General features: G+C 35.2%; 1 protein-coding gene across 3 annotated transcripts in view; it reads right to left on the bottom strand.

The window, feature by feature from the left end:
- INPP4A (inositol polyphosphate-4-phosphatase type I A) overlaps positions 1 to 26,729 on the bottom strand; it is a 430,069-nt gene that overhangs the window by 223,452 nt on the left and 179,888 nt on the right. For all 3 annotated transcript variants that reach the window (XM_053707704.1, XM_053707705.1, XM_053707706.1), the window contains exons 3-7: positions 18,463 to 18,617; positions 18,304 to 18,348; positions 17,499 to 17,617; positions 6,309 to 6,425; positions 5,155 to 5,234 (exon numbers count right to left, since the gene is read on the bottom strand). In XM_053707704.1, coding sequence (XP_053563679.1) covers positions 5,155 to 5,234; positions 6,309 to 6,425; positions 17,499 to 17,617; positions 18,304 to 18,348; positions 18,463 to 18,553 — 452 coding nt within the window. In that variant the 5' untranslated portion in view covers positions 18,554 to 18,617. The remainder of the gene's footprint in view (positions 1 to 5,154; positions 5,235 to 6,308; positions 6,426 to 17,498; positions 17,618 to 18,303; positions 18,349 to 18,462; positions 18,618 to 26,729) is intronic.

Below are 26,729 nucleotides of genomic sequence, written 5' to 3'. Positions count from 1 at the left end.
AGCCATCAGGACTATCTCTGATACACCCCATTTATCTACAATCTGGTTAAAAACTTCCCATTTTAAGGATCATTCCCCATGATGAAGAGTCTGGAGACTTGAGATAATCTGTTTCCCAGTTGATCACACCTGGGAAATGAATTGAAGAAATTGTATAGATTATTCTCTGCCGAAGCTAAAATTAGAGAAAACTCCATCTCTACGGAACTGCGTGTTCCCCCTTAATGATTGATATAGTCCACTACTGTAATATTGTCTGAATTTAAATGCTGATAAGTCTCTTCTTTCAGAAGACGCTACAGTTCTGAAGGGCCCCAAACATAGCACAGAGTTTCAAGATATTTATTGGTAACCATGCCTTCTGAGGAGACCAAACTTCTTGTGCTCTCCTGGACCCTCATACTGCACCCCAACCTGAGACACTTGCATCTGTTGTAATTATTGTCCAAGATGGACGGACAAAGGATGCCCCCACCAGGATACAGATTGCTTTCTAGTGGAATCCAAGAGGATCATTTGCATGCTAAGCCAATGGTGCAAAGACTACACTTCTTCCCAAAGTTGAAGAAATCTCATGTGATACCAAGCCAATTAAATATCATCTAATGCTGCAATCATCAGACAAAAAACTTCCATGCCACATGTCACACGTTATCTGTAACCTTGATCTCCTATGATCTTTACAATAAAGTCTCATTGTTTTTTAGTCTTTAATGACTACTAGGAAATAGATTCTGGTATGAGGAGAAAGATAACTCTTTGGAAAACTGATTCTCCAACCATTAAGCGAAGAAAACAACAAAAGGCTGTTGGTATGAGATACTGCCTACTACTACTATAGTAACTCTAAAGAGGCTGGTGCTTGCGTAACTAACAAGAGCGTGCTTTAAACTAAAAAATAATTGACAATCTATCGTTGAAAATAAACTGAATAAAAATAATAGAGTGTAAAAGTAGTTGTTAAATAAAAAACATCCTTATGTTAGCTTATACGTTTGACATTTTTATTCCGCACAGCTTTTTTTCTAATACTAAGTGAATCTTTCAAGTCCCATAGACAGTCTACTATAAAACAGCTATACATGAAATAGATGTAAAGTCTAGTGTATACTGTAGTACAAGCTGCAAAAGAAACTGCTTCCAGTAGAGAGTCCATCCAGTGCTGTGTATGTCAAAGCAGAGTATATATGTAAGGAGTATATAGATGACCCAACAGGAGGCTAAGGGACCGGTCCCCTGTGGCAGGCTTGTAACCAACTCCTTCACTGGGAGTCATTGTGTACCTGCCCAATACTTCAATCTCTCCTCTGTCTCTCAATAGCAGCTCTCTGAGGGTAAAATGGGTCTCAAATCGGTCTGACCCTCTAAAAGAAGAATCTGGAACCCCTCAATTCTTCACCTTCCTCCTAGGAGGTAAAGATAACTCTAGCATACCAGGAAGGTGGGAGGGCTAAAGTTCTCAGAGTTTTGGGAATCTTTGCCTCCTCCTAGTGCCAGGAGTTAAATAACAGAAGTAATGGACCGTGGACCCTCACCACCTTATGAAAGAAAAGGTAATTTTTAATAATGGCAACAAAGAGCAGATGTGTGTATCTCAAATGTTCTCAATTTCTTTTTAGAAAACTATTTGACTCTCACAAAAATTTTTGAATGACAGGTTATCAACTGTTGTATACTTATTGGAATGCTCATGTCATTTACAGTATGTGGGCCGTACCTACAGGAAACTGGGTAAACGTTTCCAAGAACATGTTTACAATATTAAGAGAGATTATGACCTATATACTGTTTCAGAGCATTTCAAGAGGGTACAGAATAATGATCTGATGTATATAATAAAGAACATGGGCATTAAAAAATTAGAAACCTATTAGAGAGGGGGTAATTTGGCCAATGCCTTAGGATGATCAGAAATTAAATTAATTTTTAATTTGAATACACTTATACCTGGCGGACTGAATAAAGATTTTGAATTGACCCATTTTTTTTATAATTTTTAAACATTTTATAATATTGTAATATAATATTTCCTATGTAATTGACTGAGTTTCATATTGAATATTGTTTATTTATAACCATTATTATGTACCATTGTACCTATGGGTTTTTATAAACATGTAAATAGAAATAGTGATTAGTGCCCTATTTCTATACTATATAACCCATCTATCCCCTACACCAATCTGTATTGTTAAATGGTGTAGTGGTAGAAGACTCACCCTGTAACCATACTTTTAGCCTGTGAAAAGGAGTTTTAATCCCCAGTCAGCGTGTTATATAATATATTTTTTTTGTTACATTTTAATTTTTGTATCCTTTCAGTTTATCCTTCCTTTTTGTCTGTTTCCAATTGAAGCACTGTATCGTTCCACATTAAATACTATATTCCTAAATAATAATATCTAGATATATTGTTATACACTCAAAATGGAACAAAGACGGTCAAGTGATCGGTACGTAATGAGTGACAGTCACGACCCTTCACCAATTGGGATCCATCTTGACATTTAAAAGGACTGGAAGCAACAAATGGAACTATCCTTGAAAGAGCTGGTTATATACCAGCGAAACGTACATCGGATATTTGCTGGACATTACAGACTTTTGTATCATATGGCTGGTATTTGAAGCATTCCGTTGTAGTATTTGCTAACACAGATGCAGTCTGCGTTAATTTGTCCTTTGTTTTTAATAAAACACTTTTTACTTACCTTTGGAGCCTTGGAGTTTCCATGTTAGCCATGGGGCTATAAACCTGCCTGCTGCTGATTATCTAAGAGCTTAGACATAGCTCTTCAGAGAGTGAATGCCGTTCCCTTTGAATGTGATATTCTGGTCTTAATGGACTTCACTATTATTCTTTCCTTCTCTCCCATATATACATACATTGTTAACCTCTTCAACCAAAGCCTCTATGTAACAGATTGTATAGCAGTTCATGTTTCCTGCTTGCTCGGAGTGACCCATATCCTTATTTTGTATACACTGTGTTTGTTTTTATTTTTAATGAAAGGATAGAAAGGAGTAATTAATCTTCCTTCTCCACATATAAGCTGTGCTAACATAGTTGCTGATAATCTTCAGTCGTAAAGCATATCAATTTAGCACTTCCCAAAATCCCTTATTGGCTTCCATTTAACACGCACAGTTTACATACTATAACATTTTGTTTTACCAGTGCATGAAAAACTTGTAGTAGCTGTAATCCATTGCATTTTATGTGGAATGCTAGTTTTAAAGGAAAAAATACTTTTTTTAATGTGAACATGAAAATTATATCTAAACAAATACTGTTTTGCCCATGTGGCATTTAACTGTGATAGGCTTTTTGAGATAGACACAGGTTAGGAGTGCTGGTATGAGAGCTTTGCTAAATAGTGGTAGCTATGTAAAAGTGTACTTCATATATATATATGTTTATTTGAAGGTCATGAAAATGCATTAGTATGCATTATTTTTGTAAATATAGTTTGAATAAAATATGGTTTACTATCATCTTTTTGACAGTTTATTTGATGTATTATAATTTAATGTAGTGTAAAAAAATATTTTTAAAGTTCACATTAATGTGTGAAATATCAGAGGTTTAATTATTATTGTTTAAAAAGATAAATAATCCCTTTATTACCCATTTTCCAGTTTTGCATAAACAACACGGTTAAATTAGTATACTTTTTTACCTCTGCGATTAACTTGTATCTAAGCCTCTCCAGAGTGCCCCCTTATTTCAGTTCTTTTGACAGACTTGCATTTTAGCCAATCAGTGCTGCCTCCTAGGTAACTCCACGGGAGTGAGCACAATGTTATCTATATGCAGCACATGAACTAGTGTTGTCTAGCTGTAAAAATGCCCTGAGATAAAAGGCAGCCTTCAAGAGCTTAGAAATTAGCATATGAGCCTACCTAGGTTTAGCTTTCAAAAAAGAATACCAAAAGAACAAAGCAAATTTGACGATAAAAGTAAATTAGAAAGTTGTTTAAAACTGCATGCCCTATCTGAATAATGAAAGTTTAATTTTGAATAGACTGTCTCTTTAATGTTTATTTTTATTATGCAACATTTGTTTTATTTTTTTTGTTAACATTTGTGCCGGAACTGGGATGCATTACCATTGGCCAAAGTTCAGCAAACGTTAAACATTTGCAGTGTAGGAATGATGCAAAATCATTAATTGGTTTCAATCAATGTCAAAGGAAGTCGATAACACTAAAGAACTACTGATCACAGTTAAAGGGACAGTATACTGTAAAATAGTTTTTCCCTTAATGTGTTTACAATTGCTTTTTTTACCAACTGCAGAGTAAAAAATGTCTGAAAATTAGCTTTTTAAGGTTTATTTCTGTATATTAAAGCTCTGATTTTGTGTTTTGAAGCCACAGCCTAATAAAATAGGTTGAGCTTGTAGGTATAATCAGATCTCATTACTGTATCACATTGTGTACTTATACCTGCTTCTTTATCTTATATCTGTCCTTAAAACAATCACCAATACTTTGAGAGAACAATGGAAAATCAACATTTTATTACCTTATCTCTGCTTTATCACACTGGAAGTGTAATTTCTTCTGCTGGCTGTGTTTACAAATCTTATCTATAGCTGGTACGCACGGCCACAAACTTTCAGAATAGGTGGGGATACCACATGCTAAATTAACAATTTCAAATGCCAATATAAGGGTAAAGGAGCTACTTGTAAACAATTTAATACACTCCAGCAGGTAAAGTGGATCATTGGGAACAAATTAAAGGGGAGAAAATTTTTGAGTAAACTGTCCCTTTAACAGATGCCGAAAATCGATTATCGGCAACTATGTAAATTTGGACATTGTATGTTATTGACCAGCAAATGCTAAGAACCAGAAATGGATTAATTCATTTTATTCTATATTTATTTTGGATTCCCTTACCAATGCCTATCCAGAATAGCCTGTTTTCTCACATGTTACTTAATATTAATAATATTAAACATTATCAGACAGAATAAGGCAGTCTAATAAAAATAAATCAAAGAGGTAAAGACCAAAGAAAAATTAATTTACATGAAATAAACCTAAAATTTTTAAATTTCTCTATGTATCTAATACCGTGTCTCTCTTGCCTACAGCTGTCCAGTATAGATAAAAAAAAAGATAAGTAACAGTAGATATACTCACATTAATGTTAAGTGCAATCTGTGATTTTTTTCTTGTAGGACGTCTTTTACTGTAAACTTTCCAAAGCCCAATAAATACATCTGCAGAGGAGAAACAAATCCAAAATTATTAATCATAGACTTTCTAAGACTCATAAGGCCTAGTGACTTTGCAAGAGATTCCTACCCCAAGTAACCTCATATAAAACTATATGTTTATGCACATGAACAAAGTTTGTCGGTATAAATAATGTATAATTTGGCAAACATTTTCTATCACAAAAAAATAAGAATTACAACCCTCAATAACCCAGTGATCAAAGTGATGGGCAAATAGAGCAGTCTTCGGAGCTGCATACAAACCATCACAAGCTAACAGCCATTGTTACTTCAACATTTTTAAATAGTAATTCAGTTCAAATTTGCAGCCCTGTTTCATTATGCATAGTAAAAAAAACTTTGTAATTTAATATATTTTGCTCAATTTACCTGTAATTTAATTGCTGTCCTTAAAGACACTGCAGCAGATCCTATATGATTAAGAACTCTGACACTACAACATTCTATAAAGTTCATTCAGTGCAGGAGCTTATAATATATACCCAAATGAGATATATATATATAAAAAGATAGATAGACCGACAGACAGACATATACACACACACACACAAGTACTTGCACTTAGCTTGCACAAACTTAAAGACCTGTGGGGTACTCTAGAAAATACATACAAAATGTAGGAGTGGAAAGCACTCACAGGCTGTACTGGGTGCACATCACAAAATAAACTAAGCACAGATCACTCTCAGAATAAACTCAGCATACATCTTGTACGCTTTCCCTCTAAGAATTAGGTTATATCTTTCCCCTACATACATTGTGGCATTTATCAAGATAGAATGTCCCTTGAAAAGCAGTTAAACACTATGCAGTATATATGATGATTTGGGAACTGCTGGAAGCAAATACGTTGCCTATTAGTGCACAAGACAACTTTGTCTATTGTGGAAATAACACTCCTATATATAGAATTCACAAATGGCTGCTCTAGACAACTTTTTCACATCAAGCTGCATTTACTATATTACATTAGTTAACCACAAAGCAACGTATAATGTTTTCACATTTCAGATGCGTCACACAATTACATTTTTTAAAATAAAACAGATGACTTACAGTTCCCTGAGATCGGTCTTTGACATCATACACCGATAGTTTGATTTGAGTCATCTTATTTATGAGAGAGTCTTGGAAAAAGGCAATGCTACTCAAAAATATTGGGTTACTTGTTCCCTGTAACACAAACAAAATGGGGACAGTTAACAAACTTAACAAATTTCTAACATCATTGTTAAACTGTAAAATGATCCATGTAATCCTTTAACAGGTGTGATATGCAGTAAAACTACTATAAAGCTAACCCTCCTGTAAATAATATCACTGCAAAGCCGCTAATAGTGGTTTATCAAACAGACCTAAATAAATTATATTTACCTATGCATACATATACTTCTAATATTTAAATTATTTAATGAGCTCTTTACATGGAACATGTATGTTTTTACAAGATTGTGAAGTCAGGAGTAGAGGACTAGGCTTTTATAAAATTGGATAAAGGCCATGCAAAGGTTGTGAATAATTAGAGGTCTTAACACAGTTTAGGTCTAGCATAACATAAAAAAGGTATGATATTAAACATGAACTAGCATGTAAATCAGAGTATGTAATATTTTTCAATACCATGTAAAATGTGCTTTACAGTATGTAGGATGTACAATATGACCCCTAAAAGAAAGGGTCAGCTAACACTTATATCCATAGTGGACCCGCTGGCTAAAACACCAATAGCAAAACATTTTAGAAAACATTGAGAAAACACTTTTCATTTAAGGCAATTGAAAACATACCCAAAAATGTAAGGGGAGGAGACTAAACACTATCAAAAAGAAAACCATTAGGCATAAATTGGGATGTGGAACAATATGTAGGACAATGAAAACAAAAAATTATAAAATAAAAGTTGAATAACGGAAGGACTGCAAACAAAGAAACTGATAAATTCAAGGTTATTTAGTATGACATGCAAAGAAAAATATGAATTATAAGTAATATATGATTTAAGCATACAGGGCGCTTATTAGATTGCCCATAGGCAGTCCTTCAGGTATATATATCTTATAGCTCCAGTGAATTCCTAACACCATACTATTGGTTATGAATATATTATATTTTGTTTTTGATATTTATATGTATAATCAAATGCTAAATGGTTATAACCACTTAAAAAAACATTTGTTTAAATGAAATGATCATATATCCCATTAGATTGGTATTGGCCTATTTTATTGCTATATAGTTTTTTATATTAACATTTTATATTGGCATTATCAGTTGCTAAGTGCTTTCTACTTTATATGTTGGATTTATATCTAGACTTTAAATGTCAATATACTAGAATACACGATCTCTACATTACTATATACAGTATCATATATAATATGATATATATATTATATATAATATGTATATATATATATATATATCTCATATATAATAATAATATATACAGTATCCCACAAAAGTGAGTACACCCCTCACATTTTTGTAAATAATTTATTATAATTACACTTTGCTACAATGTAAAGTAGTGAGTGTACAGCATGTATAACAGTGTAAATTTGCTGTCCCCTCAAAATAACTCAACACACAGCCATTAATGTCTAAACCATTGGCAACAAAAGTGAGTACACCCCTAACTGGAAATGTCCAAATTGTCAAGTTTAGGCAACCCTGACAATTTCCATGATTTTCATTTATAAATAATTGGGTGTTTGGATCAGCAATTTCATTTTGATCTATCAAATAACTGAAGGACACAGTAATATTTCAGTAGTGCAATGAGGTTTATTGGATTACCAGAAAATGTGCAATATGCATCAAAACGAAATTAGACAGGTGCATAAATTTGGACACCCTTGTCATTTTGTTGATTTGAATAACTGTAACTACCTAGCACTGATTAATTGGAACACACAATTGGTTTGGTGAGCCCATTAAGCCTTGAACTTCATAGACAGGTGCATCCAATCATGAGAAAAGGTATTTAAGGTGGCCAATTGCAAGTTGTTGTTCTCTTTGACACTCCTCTGAAGAGTGGCAACATGGGGGCCTCAAAACAACTCTCAAATGACCTGAAAAGTTTGGGCACCCCAACAGAAATATCTCAATTATATTTAGTAGAGCCTCCTTTAGCAGAAATAACAGCCTCTAGACGCTTCCTATAGCCTATAATGAGTGTCTGGATTCTGGATGAAGGTATTTTGGACCATTCTTCCTTGCAAAACATCTCCAGTTCCGTTAGGTTTGATGGTTGTCGAGCATGGACAGCTGCTTCAAATCACCCCACAGATGTTCAATGATATTCAGGTCTGGGGACTGGGATTGCCATTCCAGAATGGAATTGTCAGGGGTGCCTAAACTTTTGCATACGACTGTGTGTATATATATATATACACACACACATTTATATATATATATATATATATATATATATATATATATATATATATATATATATATATATATAGATCTAGGAACTCATTCATTATACAATAGGAATTAGTATAGATTTTTCTATACAGAACAGATAGTACTTATTTTATTACATTTTGGGTTTGAGCTAATACTAGAATAAATTAGACCTTACTTTTTCAACTACATACAAGTTCCAAAAATCATTTGAGCTGCCCTGTCTCTCTACGAATACCTAAGTAAACAATGAGTACATATAGGCTGAAAAAAAGCATTTAGTCTTTTTATCTTTCAAACAGTGCTCAATATTGATAAGTAGTGAAAAAGATACCTTTCTCTATACTAGTGGTTCTTAACCTAAGTGACCTCAAGACCGGACCTGTCCACGGCCCAGTAAGCATCGGGAGTGGGTATATATATATATATATATATATATATATATATATATATATCTCTATACATATATTTATATATTCTGTATATATATATATATATATATATATATATACACAAACAGTACACATACACATTGGTGTCAGTGGGTTATATATATATATATATATATATATATATATATATATATATATAGTGTACACATACACATTGGTGTCCAGTGGCCACCCTAAATATACATGTTAGTGTCAGTGGCCATAATTATTTGACATTGGTGACAGTGGAGTTCCCTACCTGTGAGCTGATCCGCTCTGCACGCCGCCCGCCATTTCTCAGTGCGCCGCTAGCCGTTCACACTGCGCATACAGACATGCGCAGTGGCACATACAAACATGCGCAGTGGCACTCTAACAGGCCCGTCCGAAATTTTGGACATGTGTAAAGACGGGCCTGTCAGACTGAGTGTCTGGAGGCTATGTCGGGTCGCGGCCCACCAGCAGGGCCGTCGCGGCCCGGTAGTGGGCTGCGGCCCGGCTGTTGAGAAACACTGCTCTATACAGTATGTTGTTTTCTTCTAGTTTATTTTTGTGCCTTTTTGCAAGCATTATTACTTATGTCTTACTTCTTTCTTTCTTCTTTAGCACTGAAGAACTATATTCTGCCTTTAGTTCTTAGAAATATATTATTACTTTTATTACATTTTACTATAAGAATTATTCAGTTATGCCAATTTTAAACCACCACTTAAGTCACATTTAATCAACTCACATCACTACCTAAAAGCACATACTTTTGATAAAAGTTTTATACAATTTCAAGATTGTTATTTTCACTTTATATTCTCACAAGTGACAAACCAGTTTTTGCTTATACACTATTGGCTAACACAAGTATTTAACCTGACCACAGGTGAACACCTGTAGATCTCTGATGAAGTGCATGTGAGCATGCGGGAAACGTGTCAGATCTAACCCTGCACACTGTGATTGTGTCTTCTACCTGTCTGCTCAATAAATTATCCACTTTGGAAAGAGCTCTGCAGTTCCTCGTTTTTCTTCTCTATAACTATATATATATATATATATATATATATATATATATATATATATATATATATATATATATATATATATATATATACAGTATATGTCTATATATACATATGTTTTTATGTATATATGTATTTGCAGACATATTCAAATTTAAACACATATATACATATGCACACACTTAGACACATTCCAATGTTCTGCACATAGCAGAATATATTCTAAGTATTTATAAATAGGTATATATATATATATATATTTATATATATATACATACACACACACACATATATATATTTATATATATATATATATTCATACAAAACACGTAAGGGGACTGCACTCTCAGACTGGACTGGGAACACATCCCATGACCCTGCATCATGCTCAGCCCTTGGTGCTCGCTGGCACTCACAGGAAGCTGTACTGTCCCCAAAGTCACAGGCAGTTAACCCCAGACAGGCCTGGGTGCAAGGACCATAGGGAAAATTACAAAACGGCAGCTACTTACCTCATATTGATTGAGGTTCCTAGAAGTAAGTGTGTGGTGATAGGGGATTTGTACCCCATAATATTCTATATACCATAGCATCTATATATGTTATATTCCACTATAGAAGGAAGGCGCAGACACACAGTCTTTTGCTTATATATATATATATATATATATATATATATAGTATATATTTATTTATTTTTGGAGCGCTGTATTCTCGGTGTTATATAAATATATAAATCAGAAAAGAGAGAACAGCACTCCTGAGATAGAACAAAAGCTAGAATAACTTCCATGCCTGTTCATTTCAATTGCAACTCAGGGTGCGCATTCTTTTAGCACACGTTGATGCCTTTCCACAGAGAAAACATATCCTGAAACATATCAGTCTGACCCTGCCCAATAACAGTCCAGCGCCGAAATACCAGGCAATTCTTCTCTGAACAAGAGAAACAACAACCCCAGACGATCGTTTCGGCCTTCTGTGGGCCTTATCAGTGAGGTGCAGTTGTATCTCTCTAAGGGCATGTGTGCAAGGAGTCCACGTCTGGTTTCCCCCATTACTCTTAGGGAGACCCAAGAGTAATTTGCATAAATATCAGAAAAGAGAGAACAGCACTCCGGAGATAGAACAAAAGCTAGAATAACTTTTTTTTCACATTTATGTAAATTACACTTGGGTTTCCCTAAGAAAAATGGGTAAGCCAGACGTGGAGCCCGTGCACACATGCCCTTAGATACAACTGCACCTCACTGATGAGGCCCATAAAAGGCCGAAACGATCGTCTGGGGTTGTTGCTTCCCTTGTTCAGAGAAGAATTGCCTGGTATTTTGGCGCTGGACTGTCATTGGGCAGGATCAGACTGATATGCTACAGGATATTTTTTCTCTGTGAAGGGGCATAGTGTGCTAAAAGAACGTGCACCCTGAGTTGCAATATAAATGAATAGGCATGGAAGTTATTCTAGCTTCTGTTCTATCTCAGGAGTGCTGTTCTCTTTCTCTTTTTTCACATATATATAAATTATACCAAAATACCATATACTGTATGTAGAAATATGTATTTATGAATAAATTGAACGTATTCTTCTATGTGAAGAACATTGGAATGTGAAATATTCATATTTTCATGTCAGGTTAGCGCACTTGAGAATATGTGTTCGGGTTAGTACACTTGAGAATACACGTTCATGTTAGCGCACTTGAGAATATGCGATCGGGTTAGCGTGCAAGTAGGGTGTTTTTCCCCCTATTTTTCTCCATTTACTTCTTTGGGGGAATAGGTTATCGCGCACACAATAATATATCAGGTTTTTACCTTCAACTATTAATACGAGCAAAACCCGACGCGCACAAAAAATGTACTTTTAGCTTTCTAGCGTAAGCACTAAATAGCGCTCCACTCGTAATCTGGCCCACAGTATTTTCACATACCCAAAATCCATTTGCAAAAAAAAGTATACAACATATAAAAACAACAAAAGAGCCCCAGATATAAAATCCCCTACTGCAAGGTATAAAGTGTGTTTTACATGAACATAAATAAGTATATTTAATAAACACACTGGCTATAAATCCTGCCTAAGTGAATTTGTTCAGAGTTATTGTCAACAGAAAATCACAGATAATGATAAGGAGAGGATTGGTAACATTTAGAAATGTAAGAGTACGATTTTCGGTTATTTTATACGCGATTGTAAAATAAATTGTTATAACAAAATCTAAAAATTTAATAATTCAGCTACTTATAAAAATATATAATCAACAATTATGCTTATACCCCCTTTATTCAAAACAATTCAATATGTAAAGGTAAAGCTGATTTATTGAATCATATAGAGGAAGTGTGGCATTAGCTGTGAGCTCAGAATAGCTTACCATGTTCTTAAAACATTGTCTCTAAAGAAGAGCCGTTTAGACCAGCGAGAAACATGTCAGACAGCTTGTAAACTGACCTGTCACCTGTTTTGTGACGATATGACAAATAAAAAACTTGAGCAGTAGCGAATACTGTGTTTGTGCTGCTGAAGGATCAAGAAAGACTGGGATCATATACAGAATTACATGTTTATTATTGGTTAGCTTCTACTAAATGGGTATATAGTTTATCCAGATACTAATCTGCCTGAATTATTATTTTCTAACATAACTGTTTAAGTTGTGTAAGAATGTAGGTTTGTAACCATTTTGTTATTAAAGGGACAGTCTACACCTCAATCATCTTAAAAGTCTTACTTTAGATTAAGCTGCAAAAAACCTCCTGCACCCTTTCTATATCATGCAGCAGTAACAGTAAAAAGGTTATTTTAAAATGAATATTGTTTCTGGCCACTTTGAAATGGCTGCCAAGCTCAGCCCACTGATGACATCACAATCTGGGCTGCATCTAGGCACTATGCTGAATAGCATTGACAGTATGTTGAATCCAACTAGTGAGCCTTTTGTGATTGGATGCCATATGCAGGCCAGATTATGATATCATCTGTTGGCTGAGCTTGGCAGCCATTTCAAAGTGGCCAGAAACAATATTCATTTTAAATAACTTTTTTACCATTCCTACTGCATGATATAGAAAAGGTACAGGAGGCTATTTGCAGCTTAATCTAAGGTAATACTTTAAGATAAGCGAGGAGTAGACTGTCCCTTTAACTATGGATTCAATAAGTGTAGCTCTGGACTTTTAATTGTGAAATGTATGATACTATGTGTCAGGGTATCTGTGAATATCAATAGATTTTATATATATATATATATATATATATATATATATATATATATATATATATATATATATAAATATATATATATATATATATATATATAAAAAGATAAAATAAGTATACAATCTATCAAATATTAAATTTGAAAATGCTTATTTTATTACTGGATACATTCTGTGTATTGCAATTCTGAGACCATGAGACATTAGATGCCTGGCTGACTACATCTCAAAGTTCAATCCTCCCCCACTCAATATGCAAAATTACACAGGAGCGAATAAAGGATTTAGACCATTGTATAAATAAGGCCAGTGGGCCACTTCAAAGTAAATGTTAACATATGGAGCCCTCAGATATATGCCCATAAATGGGTTTCCTACCCAAGATTCATTACTTAGATCACAGGAACCCATGGAAGGAACAGACGGTCCGTCTGTAAGAATAATGAAATATACAAGCGTACTCAGAGGAAATAGCCCTTAACATATAAGGTGATAAATTGTCCCATCCTAAGCCCCAATATACATCTCCCAGACGAGCTGGCATTTCAAGTAAGAAATAGCAGGGGGGGGGGGGGAGAAAAACAGAGAGACATGTTTAACCCTATGAGTGCTGAAAGCATATAAAAATTTAAATCTGTATTTTAAAAAAGAGAAGTTAGAAATTCATCTATATGAACTGTATAATTCTCAAAGATTTAATTGATACCCAGACTATCTATATATGTATATGGGAAATGCAATTCAGATTTGTAATAGATTAAATTACAATTGTAAAGGGGTGACCTAAGTCATATCATAGGGTTATATACTAAATATTTATATAACTTTAAATACATCTCTCAAAATATTATAAGTAGAATGTATAGGAAGTCTATATAAATATTTTCTATTTTAACATAGAATTGATAATACTAGTGTGCGATCTCAAATTGTACATTTTCAAATATATTAAATGGGATATACATATATGCTGATCACAAAGTTTATTAATACTGAAAATTATAGTAAATAAAATAAACATTTTATAGGTTAGATAATTGAACTGCAGCAATATTTGAATTAAACTGTTTGTCTTTGTCTGCTGCCCCTAGGGGATTAAAACTGGTATGACAGCCAAACGAATTGACTGTTTAAAACATATGCCAAACCAAATAGCCTATGAGATTTTCAGATCCCAGAGCGAATCAGAGACAAGCTCCGTTAGGGCCAATGAAAAGACAAGCTCCGAGGGCCTATCAAAATTCTGTGGGAGTGATTGAGGAAAAGGAGGAGGCTTTCTTTATTTTTGGATAAAGAGGCATACACACTCTAAGACAAGAGGATACAGACAGACTCAAAGAAGAATTAACGTTTGGAGAGAAAAATACATAGGATTTGGTGCCAAGTATATTCTCTGCCATTTTGGGACACTTTCTTGAACAAAGAAAGATTAACAATTCTTGAGGTCTATACCTTTGCACATTGTGAGTAAACCCTCCACAAGAAACTCCGGAAGCTGAAACATTGATTTGCTTATTTGGGTAAAGTATAAGAAACTGTTAAGTATATATAATATTTAAATCTAAGGCTATAGTTAGATTACAGCTAGAAAATTTAAAGAGCATACGTTGTATTTTAAACTCATATTCATAGTCCTGTTTTTTATGATACTTTGGAATAAAATAACATCTGTGTTGATTACAGTTTATGTTTTCAAATTATATTCATACCAACAGCACATAAGTGACCTGTATGTTCACTGATCATATGATTTTACAAAAAAAAACTATTTAATCTATTTAATTACTATTGTATTATGATTGAATTTTAGTTGTGTATTATAGGTATCATTAATAGTACAATAGTTAATTCTGTACACTATAGTACAGTTCTCTAATTATATTGCTTATTAATGTCAAAATCATTCATTTATATCTTGTATTTTAAGATAGACAAATTTTCTAAATCTATATTGGCTAATAATGTTTATCATATATTATTTATTTACAGTGATAGTGGAGTACACCTAGTGCCTACTAAATAAGACCTCTGGCTTTGATAATTTGACACCTAGTTGTCAAAATGGAAGGATGAAACTAATGAGGTATACCAAAGCGCCAACTATACTAAGGCTGGGTCTGGACCAAATGCAATATTATCAAGCGATTATAATAAATAATTTATTGGGTACACAAATAAGTTAAAAACATGGATCCATGTATAAACAGTCAAATTTATACAACAATAATAGCTAAATGAATAGTTTAAACAAATAGTTATGTAACAGATATAGCATTTAAAATTATGCAAACATTGATCTTAAAAGATGTGCTTAAAAAATTCCAAATTTAGTATAAGGCTCACAGCAGAACCTTTGACTTTGTGTTTACCACATACAAATAAGTGAGATATATTAGTCAGTTATAATTAATATGTTATCTAACCAATAATGTTCTCGATATTATACAATGCTCCTAAAATATTGCCAGTTCTAACTAATGTATAAGGCTCTTAATAAGACCTTTGACTGTGTGTTTAACACATACGCATTATATTATATTATGATAACAATATACCAATGTGAAAAAATGTGTTCCAAAAAATACGTGTGCAAAAGTTAGTGTACAAAAAATATCCTTAAAAGTGTACTGCTGTTTAGGATTCACCACACTTTTAAGGATTATTGTTTTTTCTTAAAGAGACACACTACTTATTATTTTTAACTGTTGGACTATTTTTCTATCAAGTTTTCACTGTTGAACCATTTTTTTACAGTTGGACTATTATTTATAAGTCACTATTTGAACACACCACATTGTTTCCTTTAAACCTTGAATGTGCATTTAAAATTAAAGGTTCTTTCCAAACTGTTTTGTCACTTTGCCAACACTTTGCATTATATATTGTACTGACATTTGATTTATAATACTTTGATTTATAAACTAAATTTACGGATGTTCATCTTGAGTATAGAAAAGACTGCACACTACTTGTATATTTAAGGCACATACCTGATAGTGTGCTGAAACATACAACATTTCTTTCTATTACTGTGACAATCCTGCACATACTGGTATTAAAAATGTAAATACTTATGCAAAGGGACTAGCTGTGCCTCACTGGGTATTCCAGTAATCATATGATGGTGGTTTGCAAGGAGAAGAAAAATGCCTGACCTATTAAAAATTGTGCTGTTATTGTGGGCAGGGACAGATATCTGAATTTTAAATAACTTTTCAATTTAGTTCTATTATTTAATTTGCTTCCTTCTCTTGTTATCCATTGCTCAAAGGTTTATCTAGGTAAGTTCAGGGGCAGCAAATAACCTAGGTTCTAGATGTTGATTGGTGGCTGCATATATATACCGATTGTCATTGGATCACCCATGTGTTCATTTAGATACTATTAGAGCATTGCTGATCCTTCAACAAATGATACCAAGAGAATAAAATTAATTTGATACTAGAAGTAAACAGGAAAGTTGTTTAAAATTGCATGTTCTACCTAAATCATGAAAGAAAATTTTTTGGATTTCATGTCCCTTTAACTCAGTTGACCCAGGTCCTTTTTTTTTTTTTTTTTAACTAAGATACCAACACTAAAGATCACGTTCAGCACAACATACAAGGTTATTGTGATTAATCCATTTCATAGTATTTCTCTTTACAGCTAATACAATAATACCAGGCAGGAGAGGGCAATGTAAAAAATACTATAGCACTGTATGCAAGTAAGCAAGGATTCAGGTGGTTACTGACAATAATGTACACATTCCAAAATAAATGATAATATAGGAATAATATGACAAGTTACAATAATATAACAATATATATAAGATACAATACACTGAATACTGTGTATTAAAATAAAAGATAAACAGTCATTTAGAATATAATTCCCTAAAGTCCATTAGCTGATAAGTACTTTGTGCTTATGCTCATTGTGCATTAGTTGGAATAACCTCTATGCCAATGAATATTAGCAGAATGGATGCTGATATATTAGTTTAAATTGCATAATTATTCAGGCAATAACAGTGAGAACATGTTATTAGAGTAGGGGCATATTAGTCCTTCCTTAGACCTGGTTGTTTATATTTGTACCTCTCAGCTCCAGTCTGGTCAGTGAATGGTACATAAAAGCTAATATTTAGAAGCAATGGATTGTAAGTATTCAGTGTTTATAATGGCCTTTACCTCTATAATCTCCGTCTGTGCATGTTTTGTCCAAAAAGCTTGTGGTGGCGTTGTGACACTAACCGCTACAAAACTATTAGGCTTCCGATCCAGCGAGGGAGTAACAAGTTCACTACATGCTTTAAGAAAAGAAACAAAAAATAAGTTAGGTGGAAACAATATACAAAATAAATGTTGCTGAAACTGTATTTGTTACATTCACTTTGTCCAATTGACCTAAGCTGGTGCTTTCCAATAAACTCACTATATGTGACAAACCCTAATTCATTCCGTTACTCCGATACCCTAATAGCACACTAACTCCTTACTGTGATATAAATGTGAAAGAACTGAGATCTACTGAGATCTATACATTTTAGTCGTTATTTTGTGTAAAATCCCAGTGTGTTTTACCCAAGGTAAGAATCAATTGTCTGTACCAAGGTTATCTAGACTTTTTAAAAAAAAGGGTCAGGATTTTAACTAAAGGGCCCACTGAACTACATATACAACCCAAAGAAGTAAAATTAGCAAATAGAACATAAATAAACTAGCTTAACCTGTGTAGTAGACAGTAAGATATACTGTATAAGAATAGTGTAGAATGGGAATGTGTAGAGGGGAAGAGAACAAAACTCTAGAGGGCTGTATTGTAGCCCCTAGCCTTAAGCTGGACAAAACCTGAGTTAAATCAATACTGACGTTATACTCAAATTATTGATAAAAATGTACATAAAATATAATGTATAAACAAGTTAACGAAGTAGCTTATATCTAACTCAATGAATACTATTGCTACATACAGGAAAACAAACAAATATCTTACCTAAACTGAACTCTAGTATGGGTTCATCTGGATCTTGGACCTTGCCTGAGAAGAGAAGTAATCATTATGACAAGGAAATCATGGTACAGTGGGTCAGGGTAAGATAACTCAATCACTTATATCCATGTGTAACATAATAGTGTTTAAACTGTTACTTACCTGTTAGTGACAAGTCCACCATATCATGAGAGAGGGTGATGGTGGAGCGAGGCCTAGCACCATGACGAGGACTGTGCTCTCTGGTTGTCATGTTGCTATTCTTGACTTTCAATTAACATATTAGAAACCCTTCCAATAGGTCAATACCCTGTTACCTGTCAAATAATAAGTAATTTAATATTCAAAAGATCTATTAATCATGGAAATGTATTTTTATTATACTCTGACATTGATTTCCAATTTGGTTGCATAATGTTAACGGTACACAAACATAATTAATATATCCCAAAACGGCACCCTGGATAGCGCTTGCTTATTTGTAGCTACATTTAGCAAACCAATAAGCCAGCATAACCCAGGTTCTGAACCAAAAATGGGCTGGCTTCTAAGCTTTACATTCCTGCTTTCTAAATAAAGATAACACGAGAACAAAGAAAAATTGATCTGAATCAGTAAAGGAAAAAAAAAATCGGGTTTTGTATCCCTTTAACCCAGTGCTTCCCAATTAGGATTTACTGATCCAACCTCGTACTGCAAAGCATCTTTGAAAATCTTCATCAATAAAAAGATAACCAACTAAAAAAATCATACCTAATGCAAAATATGTTTAATATCAACAAGCAGAATTTGATCTTTGATAAATACAACCCAAAATATTCAAGAAGCCACATGAAACTCCTTTCAATATAACCTGTAACCTGTAACTGTTTTAAGACTGAACAGCCCATCTATCCCTATAATATTTTTAGAAGGGACGGTAATATGCTTGAACAGGGTAGATGGGCACATCAACTACAGGAACATCTTCATTTTATTTCTTAAAGGGATATTAAACCCACATTATTGCTTTCATAATTCAGATAGAGCATGCAATCTTAAGCAACTTTCTAATTTACTCCTATCAATTCTTCTTTGTTCTCTTGCCATCTATATTTGAAAAAGCAGGTATCTAAGTTTAGGAGCCAGCCTGTTTTTGGTTCAGTACCCTGGCTAACATTTGCTTATTGGTAGCTACAACTAACAAAACATACAAAATCTTAGGTCAGGTTGGGTCATTTCTCATCAATGAGGTCAAGTACTTGACAGGCAGTTGGAAAACCTGTCCCATTTAGCTGTAGCATTAAAAGGATTTTACATAGCACTTTGACTCTTAACGTTCAACTTTAGTTGTAAGGTAATAAAGACTTCCTTCTGCAATCTTTTCATTTGAGCTATATTGCATCGGGACACAAAACACACTTCTTGCATCCTTCAAAATGAGTGCGACAGCGAGACATTGAACAGTTTTTGCCAGAGGAGCTAGACACTGCATACCTACAGGAATATTACAGGAAAAGTCTAGTCAAAATTAAACTTTCATGATTCAGATAGGGCATGTCATTTTAAATAACTTTCCAATTTACTTTTATCATAAATTTTGCTTTGTTCTCTTGGTATTCTTAGTTGAAAGCTAAACCTAGGTAGGTTCATATGCTAATTTATTAGCCCTTGAAGGCCGCCTCTTATATGACAGTTATATACCGTTTTTCACAACTAGAGGGTGTTAGTTCATGTGTGCCATATAGCTAACATTGTGCTCATGCCCGTGGTGTTACCTAGGAGTCAGCACTGATTGGCTAAAGTGCAAATCTGTCAAAAGAACTGAAATAAGGGGGCAGTCCGCAGAGGCTTAAATACGAGATAATCACAGAGATAAAAAGTAAATTTATATAACCATGTTGGCAGTGCAAAACTGAGGAATGGGTAATAAGGGGATTATCTATATTTTTAAGCAATAAAAATTCTGGTGTAGACTGTCCCTTTAAGAATTAGAGGCAGCTCTGTACCGAATCATCTCAGGCACATAAGCAGGAAGTTGAGTGCCTAACTGTGCTGAGATATACACAAATGCTTTTCTTCTATTCAGAACTAACTTGTTTATGATGGGCACAGCTTATGGCAGGCTTCTGACCTTTTTTTATACCAGGATCTACAATTTGCAACTCAAAGCATCAGTGAATTGCAAAAAATGAAGCAAAAAAAAAATTATAGTTATCTGATAAATTCATTTATTTGATGGTGGCGAAAGTCCAAGATCTATTACTCCTGGGATTTAATTCCTGGTTACTAGGAGGAGGCAAAGATTCCCAAAGCTTTCAAGAGCACTTCATTCCTCCCACCTCACTGGTATGCCAGTCTTGCATATAGCCAAGCAAGGAGAAGTAGCAGAAAAAAGATAAGAAAGGACAAAGCAGGGAATAAAGAGGTGCAAAATAGAATTGTCAACAGATATTTTTTTTTCCTTTTAAATAATTGATACAGTTGGGCGGGACTCATGGACTCTAACAACTATAAAAGAAATTAATTTATCAGGTAAACATAAATTTAGTTTTCTTCCATAAGGTGGTGAGCGTCCACAATCCATTACTTCTTGGAACTAATACCCAAAAAGTGAAGTCCACAAGTAATTTGGACGGGACACAAAAATTAAAAATTGAGACATGCACCTAATTCCCAGACACTGCTGTCTCGAGGACTTTCCCTACCAAAAGCCACTTCAGAGGAAGCATAAACATCAAAATGGTAGAATTTAGTAAAACTATGTAGGGATGTTGCTGACTTGCAAAATTGAATTGAAGTTATCAGAAGGTACCACTTTTGGTAAAAAGTCAAATTTTGTCCTTAAAAACAGCCTTATCCTAGTGAACAATCAGATAAGGAGGATTGCAGGAAAGGACAGACCACTCGACAATCGTCTGACAGGTGATATTGCAAGAAAAAAGAAGAGAGTCTGAATGACCAAATTATTCATGGGTTTAAAAGGCTAAACATTCAATATTCTAAGAACCAAATTTAATCCTGATTAAGAAGCAAAATGAAATCACTAAGGAACTGCTAGAGCATCTACAAACTCCGCTTGCGAATCCCTGGATCTTGCAAAGTATCTGGTAAGTTTTTTGTTCAAACGAAAAGCCATGGGCCTCTATTTAACAAGCTCTGCAAGGAGCTTGATGGCCCCTGTTTCTGGCGAGTCTTCAGACCCGCCAGAAACAGCAGTTATGAAGCAGTGGTCACAAAGACCGCTCCTCCATAACCTGTCCGCCTGCTCTGAGCAGGCGCAGACAGACATCGCCGGAAATCAACCTGATCGAGTACGATCAGGTTGATTGACACCCCCTGCTGGCGGCCTATTGGCCGCGAGTCTGCAGGGGGCGGCGTTGCACCAGTAGCTCTTGTGAGCTGCTGGTGCAATGCTGAATACGGCGAGCGTATTGCTCGCCGTATTCAGAGAGGTCTATCGGACCTGATCCGCACTGTCGGATCAGGTCCGACAGACCTTGATAACTTGGGGCCATGAGGTCTATCTCTAGTAGACCCCAAAGATCTACAATCTGGTTACACATATCCTAATCTAAAGACTATTCACCTGAATGAAAGGATTGAGGACTCAAACAATCTGATTCCCAATTTCTCACACCTAGGATATGAATTGCAGAAATCATACAAAGATTGGTCTCTGTCCAAGACAGAATATGAAAGATTGCATTAATCGCAAGAGAACTTTGAGTTCCCCTTAGAGATTGATATAGGCCACAACTGTGAGATTGTGACTCAAAAATGCAGGAAGGTCTTTTCTTTCAGGAGAGGCCAGCTCTGAAGGGCCCTTGAAGATAGCACGGAATTGTAGGACATTTGTTGGTAACCTTTTCTGCTGAGGAGACCAAACTCCTTGTGCTTTCCTGGATCACCATACTGCACCTTAACCCGAGTGACAGACAATTGATGTCCCCTGACAAATTGATTGGTTCTCTATCCACCATGATAGAGAACTTGTAGTAGTGAGATCCAAAAGGATCCTTTGAGAAAGCTGGAAGTAGTACTTGCACCACGGACTTAGCATGCATAATTAAAGGGGTCTCATGTGAAACCTGGCAAAAGAAATGTTAAATGTAATATTAATTTCCTTTGATCTGTCAAAGAAAGACTCATTGATAAAGAGTCTATAATTACTCCTTCAAATGAGACTCTGGCTTAAGGAGAAAGAGAACTCTTTGGAATGTTAATTCTCCAGCCATGATTGCAAAGAAACAACAAAAATCAGTTGGTATGAGAAATTGCTAAAGGTAAAGCAGGAGCCTATACTAAAATATTATCCAGGTATGGTGCCAATGAGACAAAAAAAGTTTCCATAACTTTTGCAAAAATTCTGGGAGCAGTACTTACAAGAACTACTTACAAAAATGTTTGTTATGATAAGCAAACTTCAGGAAATGGAGATGGTCCTTGTGGATGGGAATGTAAAGGTAAGCATCCTTCAAGTCTATCATATACATATATTTCCCTTATTTAAAAAGGGGAAGAAAAGTCTGGATTTTTCCATTTATAAAGTAGGAACCCTGATGAACTTGTTTAGAGTCCTTAAATCCAGAATTGGCCTGAAATTGACCTCTCTCTTGGTAACAATGAAAAGGTTCAAGTAAAAACCCTGTTCTTGTTCTGATATTGGAACCGTAACTATTACTCCCAAGAATTCTAGGTCTTGAACACAATAAAAAAGGCTTGAGCCTTCACAGGGTCTTTTGGGACATGGAATCTAGTCTGTACCCTAGAACAAAATATGTTTAGCATCCAAGAATTCTGTACAGAGACCAGACCTTTGAAAAAGGCATAATCTGCCCCCTACCAGAAAATAATCTGGATTGGGGGCCGCACCTTCAAGGCTTCTTTGTCCGTTTAGCCTTGTTCCAGTTTGGAATATATTTCTAGAAAGGTCTGGAAGAGTTCTGCTTTTGTGTAGGAGGAGGATGATCTTTGACTGACAAAATGAACAAAACACTACTGAAATGTCTGTTCTTCCCATTAGATTATTTGTCTTGATGGATTCTTTACCTCTGGTTACATTAGAGATAATAGCATCTAGTACAGTAACCAAATAAGATCTTTCCTTGGAAAGGAAGAGATAAAAGTTTAGATTTTGAAATCATGTCAGCTGCCCATGATCTGAGCCACAAAGCTCCTCTAGTTAAAAGAGATAATGATATATTTTAGCATTGATAATGATAATGTCAACAATAGCATCACAAATTAAATTATTTGCTGACCAAATAAGCTCCAAATGACCGTGAAACTCTTCATCAAAATAATTAACTGAAATCTGATCAGATAAATTATTGCACCAGAGATTAGAAGCAGCAGCTACGCAAGCTATACTGACCAAGGATGTGTCAGGCACATCCTACAAAAAACATAATTTATGTAAGAACTTACCTGATAAATTCATTTCTTTCATATTAGCAAGAGTCCATGAGCTAGTGACGTATGGGATATACATTCCTACCAGGAGGGGCAAAGTTTCCCAAACCTTAAAATGCCTATAAATACACCCCTCACCACACCCACAATTCAGTTTAACGAATAGCCAAGAAGTGGGGTGATAAGAAAAAAGTGCGAAAGCATATAAAATAAGGAATTGGAATAATTGTGCTTTATACAAAAAAATCATAACCACCACAAAAAAGGGCGGGCCTCATGGACTCTTGCTAATATGAAAGAAATGAATTTATCAGGTAAGTTCTTACATAAATTATGTTTTCTTTCATGTAATTAGCAAGAGTCCATGAGCTAGTGACGTATGGGATAATGACTACCCAAGATGTGGATCTTTCCACGCAAGAGTCACTAGAGAGGGAGGGATAAAATAAAGACAGCCAATTCCTGCTGAACATAATCCACACCCAAAATAAAGTTTAATGAAAAACATAAGCAGAAGATTCAAACTGAAACCGCTGCCTGAAGTACTTTTCTACCAAAAACTGCTTCAGAAGAAGAAAATACAACAAAATGGTAGAATTTGGTAAAAATATGCAAAGAGGACCAAGTTGCCGCTTTGCAAATCTGATCAACCGAAGCTTCATTCCTAAACGCCCAGGAAGTAGAAACTGACCTAGTAGAATGAGCTGTAATCCTATGAGGCGGAGTCTTACCCGACTCAACATAGGCAAGATGAATTAAAGATTTCAACCAAATGCCAAAGAAATGGCAGAAGTTTTCTGGCCTTTCTAAAACCGGAAAAGATAACAAATAAACTAGAAGTCTTTCGGAAAGACTTAGTAGCTTCAACATAATATTTCAAAGCTCTAATAACATCCAAAGAATGCAACGATTTCTCCTTAGAATTCTTAGGATTAGGACATAATGAAGGAACCACAATGTCTCTACTAATGTTGTTGGAATTCACAACTTAGGTAAAAATTCAAAAGAAGTTCGCAACACCGCCTTATCCTGATGAAAAATCAGAAAAGGAGACTCACAAGAAAGAGCAGATAATTCAGAAACTCTTCTGGCAGAAGAGATGGCCAAAAGGAACAAAACTTTCCAAGAAAGTAATTTAATATCCAATGAATGCATAGGTTCAAATGGAGGAGCTTGAAGAGCCCCCAGAACCAAATTCAAACTCCAAGGAGGAGAAATTGACTTAATGACAGGCTTTATACGAACCAAAGCTTGTACAAAACAATGAATATCAGGAAGAATAGCAATCTTTCTGTGAAAAAGAACAGAAAGAGCAGAGATTTGACCTTTCAAGGAACTTGCGGACAAACCCTTATCTAAACCATCCTGAAGAAACTGTAATATTCTCGGTATTCTAAGAGAATGCCAAGAAAAATGATGAGAAAGACACCAAGAAATATAAGTCTTCCAGACTCTATAATATATCTCTCTGGATACAGATTTACGAGCCTGTAACATAGTATTAATCAGAGAGTCAGAGAAACCTCTTTGACCAAGAATCAAGCGTTCAATCTCCATACCTTTAAATTTAAGGATTTCAGATCCTGATGGAAAAAAGGACCTTGAGACAAAAGGTCTGGTCTTAACGGAAGAGTCCACGGTTGGCAAGAGGCCATCCGGACAAGATCCGCATACCAAAACCTGTGAGGCCATGCCGGAGCTACCAGCAGAACAAACGAGCATTCCTTCAGAATCTTGGAGATTACTCTTGGAAGAAGAACTAGAGGCGGAAAGATATAGGCAGGATGATACTTCCAAGGAAGTGATAATGCATCCACTGCCTCCGCCTGAGGATCCCGGGATCTGGACAGATACCTGGGAAGTTTCTTGTTTAGATGAGAAGCCATCAGATCTATTTCTGGAAGTTCCCACATTTGAACAATCTGAAGAAATACCTCTGGGTGAAGAGACCATTCGCCCGGATGCAACGTTTGGCGACTGAGATAATCCGCTTTCCAATTGTCCATACCTGGGATATGAACCGCAGAGATTAGACAGGAGCTGGATTCCGCCCAAACCAAAATTCGAGATACTTCTTTCATAGCCAGAGGACTGTGAGTCCCTCCTTGATGATTGATGTATGCCACAGTTGTGACATTGTCTATCTGAAAACAAATGAACAACTCTCTCTCCAGAAGAGGCCAAGACTGAAGAGCTCTGAAAATTGCACGGAGTTCCAAAATATTGATCGGAAATCTCACCTCCTGAGATTCCCAAACCCCTTGTGCCGTCAGATACCCCCACACAGCTCCCCAACCTGTAAGACTTGCATCTGTTGAGATTATAGTCCAGGTCGGAAGAACAAAGAAGCCCCCTGAACTAAACGATGGTGATCTGTCCACCATGTCAGAGAGTGTCGTAAAATCGGTTTAAAGATATTAATTGAGATATCTTTGAGGAATCCCTGCACCATTGGTTCAGCATACAGAGCTGAAGAGGTCGCATGTGAAAACGAGCAAAGGAGATCGCATCTGATGCGGCAGTCCTAAGACCCAACATTTCCATGCATAAGGCTACCAAAGGGAATGATTGTGACTGAAGGTTTTGACAAGCTGATATCAATGTTAAACTTCTCTTGTCTGACAAGGACAAAGTCATAGACACTGAATTTATCTAGAAACCTAAAAAGGTTACCCTTGTCTGAGGAATCAATTAACTGATTGGTAAATTGATCCTCCAACCATAAACTTGAAGAAACAACACAAGTCGATTCGTATGAGATTCTTCGAAAATGAGAAGACTGAGCAAGTACCAAGATATCGTCCAAATAAGGAAATACCAAAACCCTATTCTCTGATTACAGAAAGAAGGGCACCGAGAACCTTTGAAAAAAATTATTGGAACTGAGGCTAGGCCAAACGGTAGAGCCACAAAACTGGTAATGCTTGTCTAAAAAGAGAATCTCAGACACTAAAAGTGATCTGGATGAATCGGAATATGCAGATACACATCCTGTAAATCTATTGTAGACATATAATGCCCTTGCTAAACAAAAG

Source organism: Bombina bombina, chromosome 3 (assembly GCF_027579735.1).
Source record: "Bombina bombina isolate aBomBom1 chromosome 3, aBomBom1.pri, whole genome shotgun sequence".
Lineage (NCBI taxonomy): Eukaryota > Metazoa > Chordata > Amphibia > Anura > Bombinatoridae > Bombina > Bombina bombina.
Note: the sequence above shows the minus strand (reverse complement) of the source record. Positions and strands in the feature narration are given on the sequence as shown.